Below are 19,428 nucleotides of genomic sequence, written 5' to 3' on the forward strand. Positions count from 1 at the left end.
CACCAGGGAAGCCCATGAATACTGGAGTGGGCAGCCAATCCCTTTCTCCAGGGGATCTTTCCCACCCAGGAATCGAACCAAGGTCTACTGCCCCTTGCAGGCAGATTTTGGCCACCCAGCCAGTAAGTGGCGGATTCTCAGATGTGGACCAGGCTGTTTGATTCCAAAGCATGTATATGAGCGTGCCAAATGGAAGTGCTGATTTTCTATGATAAACCTGCATCTTCCCGCATGTTCCCATCTATTGCATTGCTGGTTGCTGAACACTAACTCCTGGAACTTATCTTTTGATTCTTCCTTCTTCCTCACTCCACCATCCAATCCATTAGCAATGATTTCAGTTCCACTCCCCAAGTAGAACTAGACTCTACCCACTTATCCCCATGACCCCTTCTCTTCTTCTTTTGCCCAGATTACAGAGCCTCCTGTTTTTCTCTCCCTGATGTTGTCACTCTTATGACAGATGCTTTCCTTTTTTCTTTTTTCTGGCTTGAGGGAGAAGGCAGAAATGCCTTAAATAAAGCACTGAAATAAAGAATGTCTTGGACGTTCTAAGTACAAGGAGGCGGGTACTTTACATGACAAAAAAAGACCAAGTATTACAGCAGAATACTTCACTAAATGGAGTTAAGTTTATAAAGTGGTACAGATTCATTAAAGATTAATTTCATTTCCTAATTGGCTACCCATTACGATGGCTTTGGAAGTCTGGCAATCACTATATAGATAGCATATTAAAAAGCAGAGATTTACTTTGCAAACAAAGGTTCATCTAGTCAAAGCTATGGTTTTCCAGTAGTCATATACAGATGTCAGTGGGACCATAAAGAATACAAAAGAATTGATGCTTTTGAGTGTGATGCCGGAGAAGATTCTTAAGAGTCCCTTGGACACCAAGGAGATCAAGCCAGTCAATCCTAAAGAAAACAACCCTTAATATTCATTGGAAAGACATGCTGAAGCTGCAATAGTTTGGTCACCTGCAGCAAAGAGCTGACTCACTGGAAAAGACCCTGATGCTGGGAAAGACTGAGGGAAAAAGAAGAACGGGGCAACAGAGGAAGAGTTGACTGGATGGATTAATCACTGATTAATCAGTGATCTGATTAAATGGACATGAATTTCAGCAAACTCTAGGAGACAGTGAAGGACAGGGAAGCTTGGCATGCTGCATCCGTGGGGTCACAGTGGCAGATGGACATAACTTACTGATTAGGCGGATGGACATAACTTACTGATTAAACAAGAACAAATCACTTATATGTCAATCCTAAAATACGGTACAAATGAATCTATCTATGAAGTAGGAAGAGACTCACAGACATACAGAACAGACTTAGAGTTTCCAAGGAAACCTCAAGATTTCTAAGGGGAGGGAAGGACTAGGACTCTGGGGTGAGTAGATGCAAACCATTACATATAAAACTGAGAAATAATGGTGCACAGGGAACTACATTTAATAATCAGGAATAAACCACAAAGGAAAAGAAAATAAAAAAGAATGCATAAATGTATATAACTAAATCATTTTGCTGGACAGCAGAAATTAATACAAGATTGTAAATTAACTGTACTTCAATAAAAAATTAATAAAAATATCCATGATATTGCACAACACTGTGAAAGTACGTAATGTCACCCGTACTCCTAAAAATGATTAAAACTGAATTTTATGTTATGTGTATGTTTAAACAACAAAATAAAACTAAAAACAAACAAAAACTCCAAAAGTTAGACCTCGGCCCCTTTTGTATTGTGTTCACACATTAGAGACACACTATTAATATTTGTTGAATAAAAGTAGAAAAAATGGGACCAGAGACAGGATCTGTGTACCTTTTTAAATTTCTACCTCTGTCACTCTTAAAAAAGGTGGTGAGAAATAAACTAAACATGACTTAGTAGAAACATGTGTTGATGGTACAATTATTTATAACATCAGTCTGATTCCTATCCTTCCATGTTAATTCAGAAAATCAAGGAAGAAATCCATCTGTCCCAAACTAAAAGCACAAGAAAAGGGCCTCATCTACTGTTTCAATAAGGAAGCAACGGGGTAGACTGAAATCTAATGGATGGGTGAAATATAAGCAGGGTCTTCTTAAAGTCCACCAAGGCAAGTTAAGGCTGCCATGGCTGACCAGCTTAAAGTGATTTCTTCTACCAGCAAGATCAGCAGATTTATGAATTCAGTTCATATCCATAGGCCAAAAATGTCACACCGAAAAATGAGCTTCACCTCACTAACAAACTCCAGTATGTTTTTATTAATACTTTTAGAATTTACTCACAACTTTGCTAGACTGAGAAAGATGATGAATCTAGTGAAATATCATTTCCTGATGCCTACTAAGGGAAGCCTTTGATGGGAGGCTTTAAGTATTTACAAATGAACAAATCATAGTTAAGACAGTCAGTGTACCAGCTTACATGTACTGGACTAGCTGATATTACTTTATGTATGCTAGACGGATAATCCATTTTCTGACCTTTTTAAACTCACCTCCTTGGTTGTTACCACTGGAGTTTTGTACAGGCTGAGGATTATTCTGGCCTGGAGCTCCTATAAAAACAAAGACATATTCTGTTAAGAAAGGACATCAATACTTAACTAATGATACTGGCAATATGTTTCTTTTGGGCTCTGAGGGGTGGGAGGGAAGATTATTCCACAGAAAGTTCTACATTTGCCACTGCTTCTATAAAACATGCCTTGAAACTGTTCATAAATCTAGATCTGTACCACTGGATATTTTAAGACAGAAAACATATAGCTAATGTAACAATTACCAGGTACTTACTATGTTCCAGCCACTGATAAAATAGTTTATACATGGCTCATGTGGTGATGAAAAATTTCTACTACTGACAACTCTGGTTTTCTGAGGACAATGGACCATCCTTACTATTAATGAGTGCCCAGGTCTTATATACCACGATGTCTAACTTCATACGATGGAGAAAAGATGAAGTAGCTTAGGGTTTTCACATCAAACTGGAAGCCTTCTTGATATAATTCCTTGAATTTTAACTAGTACCTTAAAATTTGGAAAGAGTTTCGAATAATTCTGTACTCCAGTTAAGCAACTTTTTAGAGTACATTATTCACCCTGAACCTTTATATAATGGAAGATTAAACACATATATTACATAGGAGGCGAGCAAGTGTATTATTGTGTAGTTTTCACAAGAAGGCCTCCCCCACCCAAAAAACCTCCAAAGTATAAGAAAAATAAGCAATAACAATTTTGACGGAGCTATATTTACTCTGTGTGCAAATTTCTTCCTCTTGCTAGAACCATAATTCATTTATCCCAAAGCTATGGTGTGAAGATTAAACCTGAAAAAGATCAAGGTCAGTAGACTTGTATTTAGATGTATTTAGCAGAAGGTACCAAATAACTGCCAATACTATGAAGGGCTTAAACATGCCAGGCCTTGTGGGGTGCATGTAGCCTGCATTAGCCCATCTAACCCCCAAAACAATTCAGTGACAGGAACACAGCTGGGCAGTGACAAAGACCCACAGACCACCCAGCTGTGCATCGCTGCTCAGTCATATCTGACTCTTTGCGAGCCCATGGACTGTAGCCCACCAGGCACCTCTGGCCATGGAGATTCTCCAGGCAAGAATACTGGAGTGAGCTGCCATGTCCTCCTCCAGGGGATCTCCCCAACCCAGGGATCGAATCCAGGTCTCCTGCACTGCAGGAAGATTCTTTACCATCTGAGCTACCAGGGAAGCCCATGAATACTGGAGTGGGCAGCCAATCCCTTTCTCCAGGGGATCTTTCCCATTCAGGAATCGAACCAGGGTCTCCTGCCTTGCAGGTAGATTCTGACCACCCAGCCAGTAAGTGACGGATTCTCATACGTGGACCAGGCTGTTTGATTCCAAAGCATGTATATGAGCGTGCCAAACGGAAGTGCTGATTTTCTACAATGAACCTGCTTCTGCCCGTATGTTCCCAGCTATTGCATTGCTGGATGCTGAACCCTAACTCCCGGAAGTTATCTTTTGATTCTTCCTTCTTCCTCACTCCACCATCCAATCCATTAGCAATGATTTCAGTTCCACTCCCAAAGCATATCTAGACTCTACCCACTTATCCCCATTACCCCATGTCTTCCTGTTGCCCAGATTACAAGAGCCTTCTGTTTTTCTCTCCCTGATGTCATCACTCCTTATGACGGATGCTTTCATTTTTCCTTCTGGTTTGAGGAAGGCAGAAACTGCCTTCTTTCTAAGCTCTTCCTAGCTTTAAGACCTCTTAACCCTTTTTCAAAAAATACTTATGAAGTACCTACTGTTTGCAAGCACTGAAATAAAGAATGTCTTAGACCATCTAAGTACAAGGAGTCGGATGCTTTAACTGACAAAAAAAGACAAAGTATTACAACAAAATACTACACTAAATGGAATTAAGTTTAGTTCATAAAGAGGCACAGATTCATTAAAAATTTATTTCATGTCCTAATTCGCTACGCATTATGGTGGCTTTTGAAGTCTGGCAATCACTTTATACATAGCTTATTAAACAGCAGAGACATTACTTTGCAAACAAAGGTCTATCAGGTAAAAGCTATGGTTTATTCACTAGTCATTTATACATGTGAGTCGAACCATAAAGAAGGTTGAACACAAAGATTTTATCCTTTTGAACTGTGGTGCCAGAGAAGATTCTTAAGATTCTTTCCTTGGACAGCACAGAAATCAAACCAGTCAATCCTAAAGAAAACAATCCTAAATATTCATTGGAAGGATGTATGCTGAAGCTACAATACTTTGGTCACATGATGCAAAGAGCTGACTCGTTGGAAAATAACCTGATGATGGGAAAGACTGAAGGCAAAAGAAGGGGCAACAGAGGATGTGGTGATTGGATGGATTAATCACTGATTAATCAGTGATCTGATTAAATGGACATGAATTTCAACAAACTCCAAGAGACAGTGAAGGACAGGGAAGCTAGGCATGCTGCAGTCCGTGGGGTAACAGAGTCAGACATGACTTACTGACTAACCAACAACAAATCACTTATATGTGGAACCTAAAATGTGGAACAAATGAACCTATCTATGAAGTAGAAACAGACTCAGAGACATACAGAACAGACTTAGGGTCTCCAAGGGGGAGCAAAAGTCGTGGAGGGAGGGACTAGGAGTCTGGGGATAGTAGATGCAAACTATTACATATAGAATTGAGAAATAACAACAGTGCACAGGGAACTACATTTAATATTCAGGAATAAACCACAATGGAAAAGAAAATAAAAAAGACTGTATACATGTATATAACTAAGTCATTTTGCTGGACAGCAGAAATTAATACAACATTACAAATTAACTATACTTCAATAAAAAATTAATAAAAGTATCCATGATATTGCACAACACTGTGAAAGTATGTAATGTCACCTGTACACCTAAAAATGACTAACATTGTGAATTTATATTATGTGAATGTTTCAAATATAAAATAAAACTAAAAACAAACAAAAACTCCAAGAACTTAGAGCTTGGTCCCTTTTGTACTGTGTCCACACATTAGAGACACTCAATTAATAATTGTTGAATAAAAGTAGAAAAAAATGGGACCAGGGAAGGATCTGTGTACCTTTTTAAGTTTGTACCTCTGTCACTTTTAAAGAAGGCAGTGAGAAGATAAACTAAATATACATTAGAGGAAACATGTGTTGATGGTAGTATTATTTATAATATCAGTCTGGTTCCTATCCTTCCATGTTAATTCAGAAAATCAAGGAAGAAATCCATCTGTCCCAAACTAAAAGCACAAGAAAAGGGCCTCATCTACTGCTTTAACATGGAAGCAACGGAGTAGACTGAAATCTAACGGATGGATGAAGTATAAGCAGGGTCTCCTTCTAAGGCAAATTAAGGCTGCCATGGCTGACCAGCTTAAAGTGATTTCCTCTACCAACAAGATCAGCAGATTTATGATTTCTAGTTCATATCCATAGGCCAAAAATGTCACACCGAAAAATGAGCTTCACCTCACTAACAAACTCCAGTATGTTTTTATTAATACTTTTAGAATTTACTCACAACTTTGCTAGACTGAAAAAGATGATGACTCTAGTGAACTATCATTTCCTGATGCCTACTAAGGGAAGCCTTTGATGGGAGGCTTTAAGTATTTACAAATGAACAAATCATAGTTAAGACAGTCAGTGTACCAGCTTACATGTACTGGACTAGCTGATATTACTTTATATATGCTAGACAGATAATCCATTTTCTGACCTTTTTAAACTCACCTCCTTGGTTGTTACCATTGGAGTTTTGTACAGGCTGAGGATTATTTTGGCCTGGAGCTCCTATAAAAACAAAGACATATTCTGTTAAGAAAGGACATCAATATTTAATTAAGGATACTGGCAATATGTTTCTTTTGGCCTCTGAGGGGTGGAAGGGTAGATTATGCCACAGGAAGTTCTACTTTTGCCACTGTTTCTATGAAACATGCCTTGTAACTGTTTATAAATCTAGATCTGTATCATTGGATATTTTAACAGAAAACATATAGCTAATGTAACACTTACCAGATACTTACTATGTGCCTACCACTGATAAACAGTTTGTACATGGGACATGTGGTGATGAGAAATTTCTACTACTGACAACTCTGCTCTTCAGAGGACAGTGGACCACCAGTTCTGTTAACGAGTGCCCATGTCTTGTATACCACCAAGCCTAACTTCATACATTGTAGAAAAGATGAAGTAGCTTAGGGTTTTCACATCAAACGGGAAGCTTTCTTGATATAATTCTTGAATTTTTAACTAGTACCTTAAAATTTGGAAAGAGTTTCGAATAATTCTATGTTCCAGTTAAACAACTTTTCAGGGTGCATTATTCACCCTGGATCTTTATATAATGGAAGATTAAACACAAATATTACATGGGAGGCGAAAGTGTATTATTGTGAATTTTTCCCAAAGGCCTTTCCCACTCCCAAAAATGTTCCAAGTACAAAGAATGTAAACAATAACATTTCTGTCAGAGCTATCTTTACTCTGAGTACAAATTTCTTCCTCTTGCTAGAACCGTAATTCATTTATCCCAAAGCTATGGTGTGAAGATTAAACCTGAAAAAGATCAAGGTCAGTAGACTTGTATTTAGATGTATTTAGCAGAAGGTACCAAATAACTGCCAATACTATGAAGGGCTTAAACATGCCAGGCCTTGTGGGGAGCATGTAGCCTGCACTAGCCCATCTAACCCCCAAAACAATTCAGTGACAGGAACACAGCTAGGCAGTGACAAAGACCCACAGACCACCCAGCTGTGCATCGCTGCTCAGTCATGTCTGACTCTTTGCGATCCCATGGACTGTAGCCGACCAGGCACCTCTGTCCATGGAGATTCTCCAGGCAAGAATACTGGAGTGAGCTGCCATGTCCTCCTCCAGGGGATCTCACCAACCCAGGGATCGAATCCAGGTCACCTGCACTGCAGGTGGACTCTTTACCATCTGAGCCACCAGGGAAGCCCATGAATACTGGAGTGGGCAGCCAATCCCTTTCTCCAGGGGATCTTTCCCATTCAGGAATCGAACCAGGGTCTCCTGCCTTGCAGGTAGATTCTGACCACCCAGCCAGTAAGTGACGGATTCTCAGATGTGGACCAGGCTGTTTGATTCCAAAGCGCGCATATGAGAGTGCCAAATGGAAGTGCTGATTTTCTACGATAAACCTGCTTCTGCCCGCATGTTCCCAGTTGTTGCAATGCTGGTTGCTCAACCCTAACCCCGGAAGTTATCTTTTGATTCTTCCTTCTTCCTCACTCCACCATCCAATTCATTAGCAATGATTTCAGTTCCACTCCCCAAGCACATCTAGACTCTACCCACTTATCCTCATTACCCCATGTCTTCCTGTTGCCCAGATTACAAGAGCGTCTTGTTTTTCTCTCCCTGCTGTTGTCACTCTTATAACGGAGGCTTTCCTTTTTTCTTTTTTCTGGCTTAAGGAAGAAGGCAGAAACTGCCTTCTTTCTAAGCTCTTTCTAGTTTTAAGACCTCTTCACCTTTTTAAAAAAATACTTACGAAGTATCTACTGTGTACAAGCACTGAAATAAAGTATGTCTTGGACGATCTAAGTACAAGGAGGCAGATGCTTTACATGACAAAAAAAGACCAAGTATTACAGCAGAATACTTCACTAAATGGAATTAAGGTCATAAAGTACCACACATTCATTAAAGATTAATTTCATCTCTTAACTGGCTACCTATTATGGTGGCTTTAGAAGTCTAGCAATCACTTAATACATAGCTCATCAAAAAGCAGAGACATTACTTTGCAAACAAAGGTCCACCTAGTCAAAGTTAAGGTTTTTACACTAGTCATCTACAGATGTGAGTCGAACCATAAAGAAGACTTAACAGAAAGAATTGATGCTTTTTAATGTGTCGGAGAAGTTTCTTAAGAGTCCCTTGGACAGCAAGGAGATCAAGCTAGTAAATCCTAAAGAAAACAACCTCAATGTTCATTAGAAAGACATGCTGAAGCTACTATACTTTGGCCACCTGATGCAAAGAGCTGACTCATTGGAAAAGACCCTGATACTAGGAAAGACTGAAGGCAAAAGAAGAAGGGGGCAACAGAAGATGATGGGACTTGATGGATTAACCACTGATTAACCAGTGATCTGATTAAATGGACATGAGTTTGAGCAAACTCCGGGAGACAGTGAAGGACAGGGAAGCTTGGCATGCTGCAATCCACGCGGTCACAGAATCAGACACAACTTAGTAACTAAACAACAACAAATCACTTATATGTGGAATCTAAAATATAGCACAAATGAACCGACCTTTGAAGTAGAAACAGACTCACAGACATACAGAACAGACTTAGGCTTTCCAAGGAAACCCCAAACTTTCCAAGGGAAGGGAGAGACTAGGAGTCTGGGGTTAGTAGATGCAAACTGTTACACATAGAATTGAGAAACAGCAAAGGTGCACAGGGAACTACATTTAATATTCTGGAATAAACCACAATGGAAAAGAAAATAAAAAAGAACGTATACATGCATATAATTAAGTCATTTTGCTGGACAGCAGAAATTACACAACATTGTAATATAACTGTAGTTCAGTAAAAAGTTAATAAAAAATCTCCATGACATTGCACAACATTGCAAATATATTTAATGCCACCTGTACACCTAAAAATGGCTAACATTGTGAATTTTAAGTTATGTGTACGTTTGAACAATAAAATAACACAAAAAACAAACCAAAACACCAAGACGTCAGAGCTTGGTCCCTTTCGTACTGTGTCCACACATTAGAGACACTCAATCAATATTTGTTGAAGAAAAGTACAAAAGACGGGTCCAGGGATAGGATTTGTGTACCTTTTTAAGTTTTTACCTCTGTCACTCTTAATAAAGGCAGTGAAAAGATAAACTAAATATTAGTTAGAAGAAACATGCGCTGATAGTACTATTACTTATAACATTTAGTCTGGTTCCTATCCTTCCATGTTAATTCAGAAAATCAAGGAAGAAATCCATCTGTCCCAAACTAAAAGCACAAGAAAAAAGTCTCATCTACTGTTTCAAGAAGAAAGCAAAGTGGTGGGTTGAAATCTATCTGATGGGTGAAATATAAGCAGCGTCTCCTTAGAGTCCACCAAGGCAAATTAAGGTTGCCATGGCTGACCAGCTTGAAGTGATTTCTTCCACCAGCAAGATCAGCGGATTTATGAATTCTAGTTCACATTCATAGGCAGAGCAAAAAGGTCATACCTAAAAAGGTGATTTAAAATTCAGTAATAAATTCTAGTATGTTTTTCTTAATAGTTTTAGAATTTACTCACAACTTTGCTAGACTGAAAAGATGGTGAATCTGCTGAGCTATCATTTCCTGATGCCTACTAAGGGAAGCCTTTGTTGGTAGGCTTTAAGTACTCACAAATGCACAAATCATGGTTAAGACAGGTCAGTGTACCAGTTTACATGTACTTTACTGGCTGATACTACTTTATGTATGCTAGACAGATAATCCGTTTTCTGACCTTTTAAAACTCACCTCCTTGGTTGTTACCATTGGAGTTTTGTTCAGACTTAGGATCATTCTGGTTTGTAGTTCCTATAAAAACAAAGAAATGTTCTGTGAAGAAAGGACATCAATATTTAACTGAGGATACTGGTAATATGTTTCTTTCGGCCTCTGAGGGGTGGGAGGGTAGATTTTTCCACAGGAAGTTCTACTTTTGTCACTGCTTCTATGAAACATGCCTTGAAACTGTTCATAAATCTAGATGTGTATCACTGGATATTTTAAGACAGAAAACATATAGCTAATGTAACACTTACCAGGTACTTACTATGTGCCAGCCACTGATAAAATAGTTTGTATATGGGCCATGTGGTTATGAGGAGTTTCTACCACAGTCAGATCTGCTCTTCTGAGGACAGTGGACCACCCTTACTATTAACAAGTGCCCAGGTCTTGTACACCAGCACGCCTAACTTCATACAATGGAGAGAAGATGAAATGGCTTAGGGTTTTCACGTAAAATTGCAAGCCTTCTTGATATAATTATTTGAATTTTTAATTAGTACTTTAAAATTTGGAAAGAGTTTGGAAGAATTCTATGCTCCAGTTAAGCAACTTTTCAGGGTGCATTATTCACCCTGGATCTTTATATAATGGAAGATTAAACAATATATTACATGGGAGGCGAGCAAGTGTATTATTGTGTAGTTTGTAAAAGGAAGGGCTCCCCTCAAAAAGAACCTTTCAAGTACGAAGAAAGTAAGCAATAACAATTCTGATGGAGCAATCTTTACTGTGTGAGAAGATTTCTTCCTCTTGCTGGAACCATAGTACCTTAATCCCAGAAGGCTATGGTGTGAAGAATAAACCGGAAAAAGATCAACGTCAGTCGACTATGTATTTAGATGTATTTAGCAGCAGGTACCAAATAACTGCCAATATTATGAAGGGCTTAAACATGCCAGGTCTTGTGGGGAGCATGTAACCTGCATCAACTCATCTAATCCCCAATGAATTCTACGACAAGAACACAGCTAAGCAGTGACAGAAGACCCAGAGGAGACCGAGAGGAGACCAACACGAGATCCACAGGACACCACCCAGCGGTGCATAGTTGCTCAGCCATGTCTGACTCTTTGCGATCCCATGGACTGTAGCCCACCAGGCACCTCTGGCCATGGAGATTCTCTAGGCAAGAATACTAGAGTGAGTTGCCATGGTCTCCTCCAGGGGATCTCCCCAACCCAGGGATCAAATCCAGGTCTCCTGCACTGCAGGTGAACTCTTTACCATCTGAGCCACCAGGGAAGCCCATGAATACTGGAGTGGGCAGCCAATCCCTTTCTCCAGGGGATCTTTCCCACCCAGGAATCGAACCAGGGTCTCCTGCCTTGCAGGCAGATTCTGGCCACCCAGTCAGTAAGTGGTGGATTCTCAGATGTGGACCAGGCTGTTTGATTCCAAAGCATGTACATGAGCGTGCCAAATGGAAGTGTGACTTTCTATGATAAACCTGCTTCTGCCTGCATGTTCCCAGTTTTGCATTGCTGATTGCTGAACCCCAACACCCATAAGTTATCTTTTGATTCTTCCTCCTTCCTCACTCAACCATCCAATCCATTAGCAATGATATCAGTTCCATTCCCCAAGCAGATCTAGACTCTACCCACTTATCCCCATTACCCCATGTCTTCCTGTTGCCCAGATTACAAGAGCCTCCTGTTTTTCTCTCTCTGCTGTTGTCACTCTTATGACGGAGGCTTTCTTTTTTTTTCTGGCTTGAGGAGGAAGGCAGAAGGTGCCTTCTTTCTAAGCTCTTTCTAGTTTTATGACTTCTTCACCTTTTTTTCAAACTAATACTTAGGAAGTATCTACTGTGTGCAAGCACTGAAATAAAGAATGTCTTGGACGATCTAAGTACAAGGAGGCAGGTGCTTTACATGCCGGAACAATACCAAGTATTACAGCAGAATACTTCACTAAATGGGATTAAGTAAAGTTCATTAAGTGGGACAGATTCATCAAAGATTAATTTCATCTCCTAACTGGCTACCCATTATGGTGGCTTTTGAAGTCTGGCAATCACTATATAGATACCATATTAAAAAGCAGAGATTTACTTTGCAAACAAAGGGTCATGTAGTCAAGGCTATGGTCTTCAGTAGTCATGTACGGATGTCAGTAGGACCATAAAGAACACAGAAGAATTGATGCTTTTGAATGTGATCCCAGAGAAGATTCTTAAGAGTCCTTTGGACAGCAAGGAGATCAAACCAGTCAATCCTAAAGAAAATCAACCTTCAATATTCGTTGGAAAGACTGATGCTGAAGCTACAATACTCTGGCCAACTGATGCTAAGAGCTGACTCACTGGAAAAGACCTTGATGCTGCCAAAGACTGAGGGTAAGAGAAGAAGAGGGCAACAGAGATGAGGTGACTGGATGGATTAATCACTGATTAATCAGTGATCTGATTAAATGGACATGAGTTTGAGCAAACTCTGGGAGACAGTGAAGGACAGGGAAGCTTGGCATGCTGCAGTCCGTGGGGTCACAGAGGCAGACACGACTTAGTGACTAAACAAAAACAAATCACTTATATACGGAATATAAAACATGGCACAAATGAACCTATCTGTGAAGTAGGAAGAGACTCACAGACATACAGACAGACTTAGGGTTTCCAAGGAAACCCCAAGGTTTCCAAGCGGAGCGAGGGACTAGGAGTCTGGGGTTAGTAGATGCAAACTTTTACACATAGAATTGAGAAACAACAAAGGTACACAGGGAACTACATTTAATAATCAGGAATAAACCACAATGGAAAAGAAAATAAAAAAGAATGTATACATGTATATACCTAAGTCATGTTGCTGGACAGAAGAAATTAACACAAAATTGCAAATTAACTGTACTTTAATAAAATATTAATAAAAAATCTCCATGATATTGCACAATATTGTGAATATAATTATGCCACCCGTACACTTAAAAATGGCTAACACTGTGAATTTTAAGTTATGTGTATGTTTGAACAATAAAATAAAACAAAAAGAAAAATTCCAAGAAGTCAGAGACTTGGTCCCTTTTGGACTGTGTCCACACATTAGAAATAATCAATAAATATTTGTTGAAAAAAATAGAAAAAATGGATCCAAGGATAGGATTTGTGTACCTTTTTAAGTTTCTACCTCTGTCACTCTTAATAAAGGCAGTGAGAAGATAAACTAAATATGACTTAGAAGAAACATGCATTGATAGTACTCTTATTTATAACATTAATCTGGTTCCTACCCTTCCATGTCAATTCAGAAAATCAGGAAGAAATCCATCTGTTCCAAACTAAAAGCATAAGAAAAAAGTTTCATCTACTGTTTCAAGAAGGAAGCAATGGGGTGGACTGAAATCTAACTAATGGGTGAAATATAAGCAGGATCTCCTTAGAGTCCACCAAGGCAAAATAAGGCTGCCATAGCTGACCAGCTTAAAGTGATTTCTTCCACCAGCAAGATCAGCAGATTTATGAATTCTAGTTCATGTCTATAGGCAGAGCCCAAAATGTCACACCTAAAAATGTGCTTCAAAACTCACTAATAAATTCCAGCATTTTTTTATTAACAGTTCTAGAATTTACTGACAATTTGCTAAACTGAGAAAGATGATGAATCCAGTGAGCTATCATTTCCTGATGCCTGCTAAAGGATGTCTTTGATGGTAGGCTTTAAGTAATCACAAATGCACAAATCATGGTTAAGACATATCAGTGTACCAGTTTAATATGTACTGGACTAGCTGATATTACTTTATGTATGCTAGACAGATAATCTGTTTTCTGACCTCTTAAAACTCACCTCCTTGGTCACTGTGGGAGTTTTCTACAGACATAGGATTCTTCTGACTTGGAGTTCCTATAAAAACAAAGAAATATCCTGTGAACAACGGACATCAATATTTAACTAAGAATACTGGCAGTATGTTTCTTTCGGCCTCTGAGGGGAGGGAAGATTTTTCCACAGGAAGTTCTACTTTTGCCACTGCTCCTATAAAACATGCCTTGAAACTGTTCATGAATCTAGATGTGTATCACTGGATATTTTAAGACAGAAAACATATAGCTAATGTAACACTTACCAGGTACTTAATATGTGCCAGCCACTGATAAAATAGTTTGTACATGGGTCATGTGGTGATGAGAAATTTCTACTACCGACAACTCTGGTCTTCTGAGGACAGTGGACCACCCTTACTATTAACGAGTGCCCAGGTCTTGTACACCAGCATGCCTAACTTCATACAATGGAGAGAAGATGAAGTGGCTTAGGGTTTTCACGTAAAATTGGAAGCCTTCTTGATATAATTCTTTGAATTTTTAAGTAGTACCTTAAAATTTGGAAAAAGTTTGGAAGAATTCTATGTTTCAGTTAAGCAACTTTTCACAGTGTATTATTCGCCCTGGATCTTTGCATAATAGAAGATTAAACACATATATTACACAGGAGGCGAGCAAGTGTATTATTGTATACTTTTTCAAGGAATGCGTCCCCCACCCCAAAAACCTCCCAAGTATAAAAAAGTATGCAATAACAGTTCTGATGGAGCTATCTTTACTATGTGTGCAAATTTCTTTCTCTTGCTGGAGACATAATCCATTTATCCCAAAAGACTATGGTATGAAGATTAAACCTGAAAAAGATCAAGGTCAGTATATTATGTATATAGATGTATTTAGCAGCAGGTAGCAAATAATTGACAATATTATGAAGGACTTACTACATGCCATGCCTTGTGTGGAGTACATAACCTGCATCAGCCCATCTACCCCCAAAACAATTCTGTGATAGGAACACAGCTAGGAGTGACAGAAGACCCACAGGAGACCACCCAGCTGTGCTTAGCTGCTCCTTTAGGTCTGACTCTTTGTGATCCCATGGACTGTAGCCCACCAGGCACCTCTGTCCATGGAGATTCTCCAGGCAAGAATACTGGAATGAGTTGCCATCTCCTCCTCCAGGGGATCTCCCCAATCCAGGGATCGAATCCAGGTCTCCTGCACTGCATCTGAGCCACCAGGGAAGCCCATGAATACTGGAGTGGGCAGCCAATCCCTTTCTCCAGGGGATCTTTCCCACTCAGGAATCGAACCAGGGTCTCCTGCCTTGCAGGCAGATTCTGGCCACCCAGCCAGTAAGTGGCGGATTCTCAGATGTGGACCAGGCTGTTTGATTCCAAAGCGTGTACATGAGAGTGCCAAATGGAAGTGCTGATTTTCTACGATAAACCGGCTTCTTCCCGCATGTTCCCACTTGTTGCATTGCTGGCTGCTCAACCCTAACTCCCGGAAGTTATCATTTCATTCTTCCTTCTTCCTTACTCCACCATCCAATCCATTAGCAATGATTTCAGTTCCACTCCCCAAGTAGATCTAGACTCTACCCACTTATCTCCATTACCCCATGTCTTCCTCTTGCCCAGATTACAAGAGCCTCCTGTTTTTCTCTCCCTGATGTTGTCACTCTTTTGATGGATGCTTTCCTTTTTTTTTTTTTTTTTTTTTGGCTTGAGCAAGAAGGCAGAAACTGCCTCTTGAAAAAAGCTTTGAAAAAAAGCTCTTCACCCTTTTTCAAAAAATACTCATGAAGTACCTACTGTGTGCAAGCACTGAAATAAAGAATGTTTTGGACGATCTAAGTACAAGGAGGCGGATGCTTTACTTGACAAGAAAACAGCAAGTATTACAGTAGAATAATACACTACATGGAATTAAGTTAAATTCATAAAGTGGCATAGTTTCATTAAAGATTGATTTCATCTCCTAATTGGCTACCCATTATGGTGGCTTTTGAAGTCTGCCAATCACTTTAGACAGTATATTAAAAAGCAGAGACATCACTTTGCCAACATAGGTCCATCTAGTCAAAGCTATGGTTTTTCCAGTTGTTATGTATGGATATGAGAGTTGAACTATAAAGAAAGCTGATCGCCAAAGAATTGATGCGTTTGAACTTGAGTGTTGAAGGCTCTTGAGAGTCCCTTGGACTGCAAGGAGATCAATCCAGTCCATCCTAAAGGAAATCAGTCGTGAATATTCATTGGAATGACTGATGCTGAAGCTGAAACCCCAATACTCTGGCCACCTGATGGGAAGAACTTACTCATTGGTAAAGACCCTGATGCTGGGAAAGACTGAAGGTTAAGGAGAAGGGTACAACAGAGGATAAGATGGTTGGATGGCATCACTGACTCGATGGATATGAGTCTGAGTAAACTCCAGGACTTGGTGATGGACAGGGAGGCATGGAGTGCTGCAGTCCATGGGGTCGCAAAGAGTCGGACAGGACTGAGGGACTGAACTGAACCACTTTACAAAGTTCCTCTTAAAAAAAAAAGAAAGTTCCTCTTATTTGGATTCCCCCTGCAGGCTAAGAACACTTTAAGGCTTGCCAAAGGTTTGACAGATGTAATCTAGACCATTAGAAATGGCTGTCTCTTAGCAACCTGTTTGATCTCTTGAATGCAGCATTTCTGAAGCCACCTCAACCCTTGGACTTTTCAGTTCAAGGTCATTAAAGTCCCTTCTCTCCCCTATGACTGTTTAAGGTGGGTTTCTGTCACTTGCCACTAACAGTCCTGAGTAACAGCCTTCCCCTCCCTTACATCTTTCGCTGCACTACCACCATCTATCCTGTTTATTGGCTTGCTAACTTGTTTAAACTATCCTTCCTCCTTCAACTGAAAATATTTATTAAAGTATGCAGCAGACTGAAGAAAATCTTAAAAGTAGAATTTCAGTAACGCTTTTTATCTTTTCCCACAATATTCTGGGCAATGACAGTACTGCTTGAAGAGTCAACATCACACAATGCAGCTTAGTGGAAAATGGTTGAAAGATGGATTCTGAACTCTGAAATCAAACCTGTATTAGCTGTTTCACTTTGCACAAGTTAGGTAACTTCTAAGTTTCCTCATTTTCCTCAGTTTCCTCATTTATAAAATGAGGATAATACTGGAAGGATCCAATGGGATGATGTATAGACCTCAATTAGCACAGAGTGAGGAGCTCACAGAGTGAAATGAAAGTGTCTAGTAAAAATTAGTTATGGAACTCTTGTATGACAAAAATCACTGTACTTCATAATGACACTTTAAACAGATTACAGATGACCTATAAACACTAGGATAACATTTACTTGTTCTTTTGAGATGTCCTTTATAGAACCTTCCTTTAGTTTCAAGGTGACATTATAGTCTGGAGAAACGGATTCCCGCTCACATTGGTGATACCAGTTCATGAAATCAAGGCTCTCACATAGTAGAGCATTCCAAAATTTTCAAATAGCATTAACATCTAGTGAGACATCAGGTAATAAACAGAACTGTCAAACAGGGAGTATTAAATTAGGGCAAAAAAATCTGTTATGAAGGTGAAAGAAAAGCAAGGACACTTTACTCAGTGATTCTTCAGAGAAACAATAAAAAGGTATACTTTCACAAAGTAACATAAAAATTGGAGACCTACTGACATAAATATTGGTATAAAATTAGCACCAAGTTATACTCTTTAACTCTAGATAGTTCACTTTTACAATCAAACACCTCGTAATATTGAAAATATGATGGACATGCTTTTACTGATCATTCTTTCCTTAAAGGATCTCAAAATGAGGTCTACAAAGTTAGTCTGTCACATGTGCAATTCAGCAAAGCAAACAAAAAAATTCAGCAAAACAAAGGAAAGTCGTTGTCTAATTCACCCAGATTATTCTAGCAAAAGTAGGCGTTGTGTCTGAACCATCTGGTTTTGCAAACTCTAGATAAAACTAATGTAAAGCTAAATATACAGTGGATAGAATTTAAAAACCATGAAAAGCTTGGGTCTTTAAACTAACTTATTCTGGTTTACTGATCATTAACCAGTGATCTGATTTCTATAAGAGTTGACAAAGAGAAAACAAAATTTACACAGGAAATCCCAGCTTTCGCCGCTTTATCGAAAAAGTCCCCAAAAGGCCAAGGGCCTAAAGGGACACCTCCCTTCCCCCTGAAGTTAAAGGTCAAAATCATTCTGTCATTACCCTACTGGCGGTGTCCTGAACTCCTAACATCCGCGCAGCTGTTCAAGGCGGCAGAGTCAATGCGCCTCGGCCGCTGTTTACGGTACACGAGGGGCCGGGAGCGGCCATCCACAAGGGCGCGAGCATCACCCGCGCCCGGGAGGGCTGGCCACACGCCTCCGAAGCTCCCAACCTGAACCCCAAAGTGCGAACTTGAGGCGTCCGGGGTCCTTAAGACTATACATGCATAATTGGTTTGATTTTACACGAGGCGATGAGACGCCGGAAAACGCTGAAAGGTTAGGATCTAACTGGTAGATACGTCTGCTCAGGAGTCGGTAGACATATTTTCCAGTCCCCCTAACCGTTGACAAAAGGAAGCCTGAGAGGAACTCTAACCTACCCGAGAAACGTTAACTTCGGGGAAAGGCTGGAACAACTGCGCTGCAGGCCGGTCGTCGGTAGCGCAACAGGTGACTCGCCGCCCTCCGGCCCCGGCCGCGGCGCGCCCCGGAGCTGAGGGGAGGGCCAGACGCTCCTTCCGCGGGCGGCCCCGCGGGGCGAGAGGCCTCCTGGCCGCCCCCCGCCGCCTTCAGGCCCGCGCTCGGCCGTCCCCCGCCGCCCTAAGGCCCGCGCACGGCCGCCGCGCGCCCATCCCCACACTCGCATAACTTTCCGCGCGGCCACAGCCAGCCGGGAGGCTCGCGGGCCGAGAACGGCCCCGGAGTCACTCACCCTCGGGGTCCGCGCTGTCCGTGAAGACCTTCAGCAGCGCCACCCCAAGCACGACCCCCAGGGCCAGCAACGTCAGGAAACCTCTCGTGCCTAGTCCCATTGTTCCGAGGCGGGACGCCGAGGCCTCGCGGGTCCTCACCGGGCGGCGGCGGCAGCGGCACGGCTGCGAGCCTGCTCCCGCTCCCCTTCCCCTTCCCCTTCCGCCGCGCACGCCGCCCCTCCCGCCGCCTCCCCCCAAACACCAAATCGGGCGCGGGAGCCTGACCCGGAGGGGGCGTCGCGTGCCGGCCCAGGCGGCGGGGCGGGGCGAGGCGGGGCCGAGGCGGTGGGGCGGGGCTGAGGGGCGGGCACGGGCCTAGGCTTGGGGCGGGGCCTAGGCTTGGGGGCGGGGTGGGGCTGATGCGGCGGGCCGGAGCCGTGGCAGGGGCGCGGGGCCGAGGAGGCGGGGCGGGGCTAAGGCGGGGGGCGGGCCCGAGGCGAAGGGGCGGGGACGGGGCGGGGCTTGCTTTTGGCAGCGTAGGGCTGTCCTTGCTGCCTCCCCTTCCCGCGCGCGTCTGCGAGCCCCAGAAGGCTTCATCAGGTTCCTTTTTTTTTTCCCCCCCACAAATGGC

General features: G+C 41.4%; 1 protein-coding gene across 1 annotated transcript in view; it reads right to left on the reverse strand.

Annotated features, from left to right (window-relative positions):
* Positions 1-19,106, reverse strand: part of TMEM123 (transmembrane protein 123) — a 73,303-nt gene extending 54,197 nt beyond the window's left edge. The window contains exons 1-5 of the mRNA XM_065944467.1: positions 18,818-19,106; positions 13,883-13,939; positions 10,062-10,121; positions 6,279-6,338; positions 2,504-2,563 (exon numbers count right to left, since the gene is read on the reverse strand). Coding sequence (XP_065800539.1) covers positions 2,504-2,563; positions 6,279-6,338; positions 10,062-10,121; positions 13,883-13,939; positions 18,818-18,917 — 337 coding nt within the window. The 5' untranslated portion in view covers positions 18,918-19,106. The remainder of the gene's footprint in view (positions 1-2,503; positions 2,564-6,278; positions 6,339-10,061; positions 10,122-13,882; positions 13,940-18,817) is intronic.
* Between the last annotated feature and the right edge of the window lie 322 nt (positions 19,107-19,428).

Source organism: Muntiacus reevesi, chromosome 9 (assembly GCF_963930625.1).
Source record: "Muntiacus reevesi chromosome 9, mMunRee1.1, whole genome shotgun sequence".
Classification (NCBI taxonomy): domain Eukaryota; kingdom Metazoa; phylum Chordata; class Mammalia; order Artiodactyla; family Cervidae; genus Muntiacus; species Muntiacus reevesi.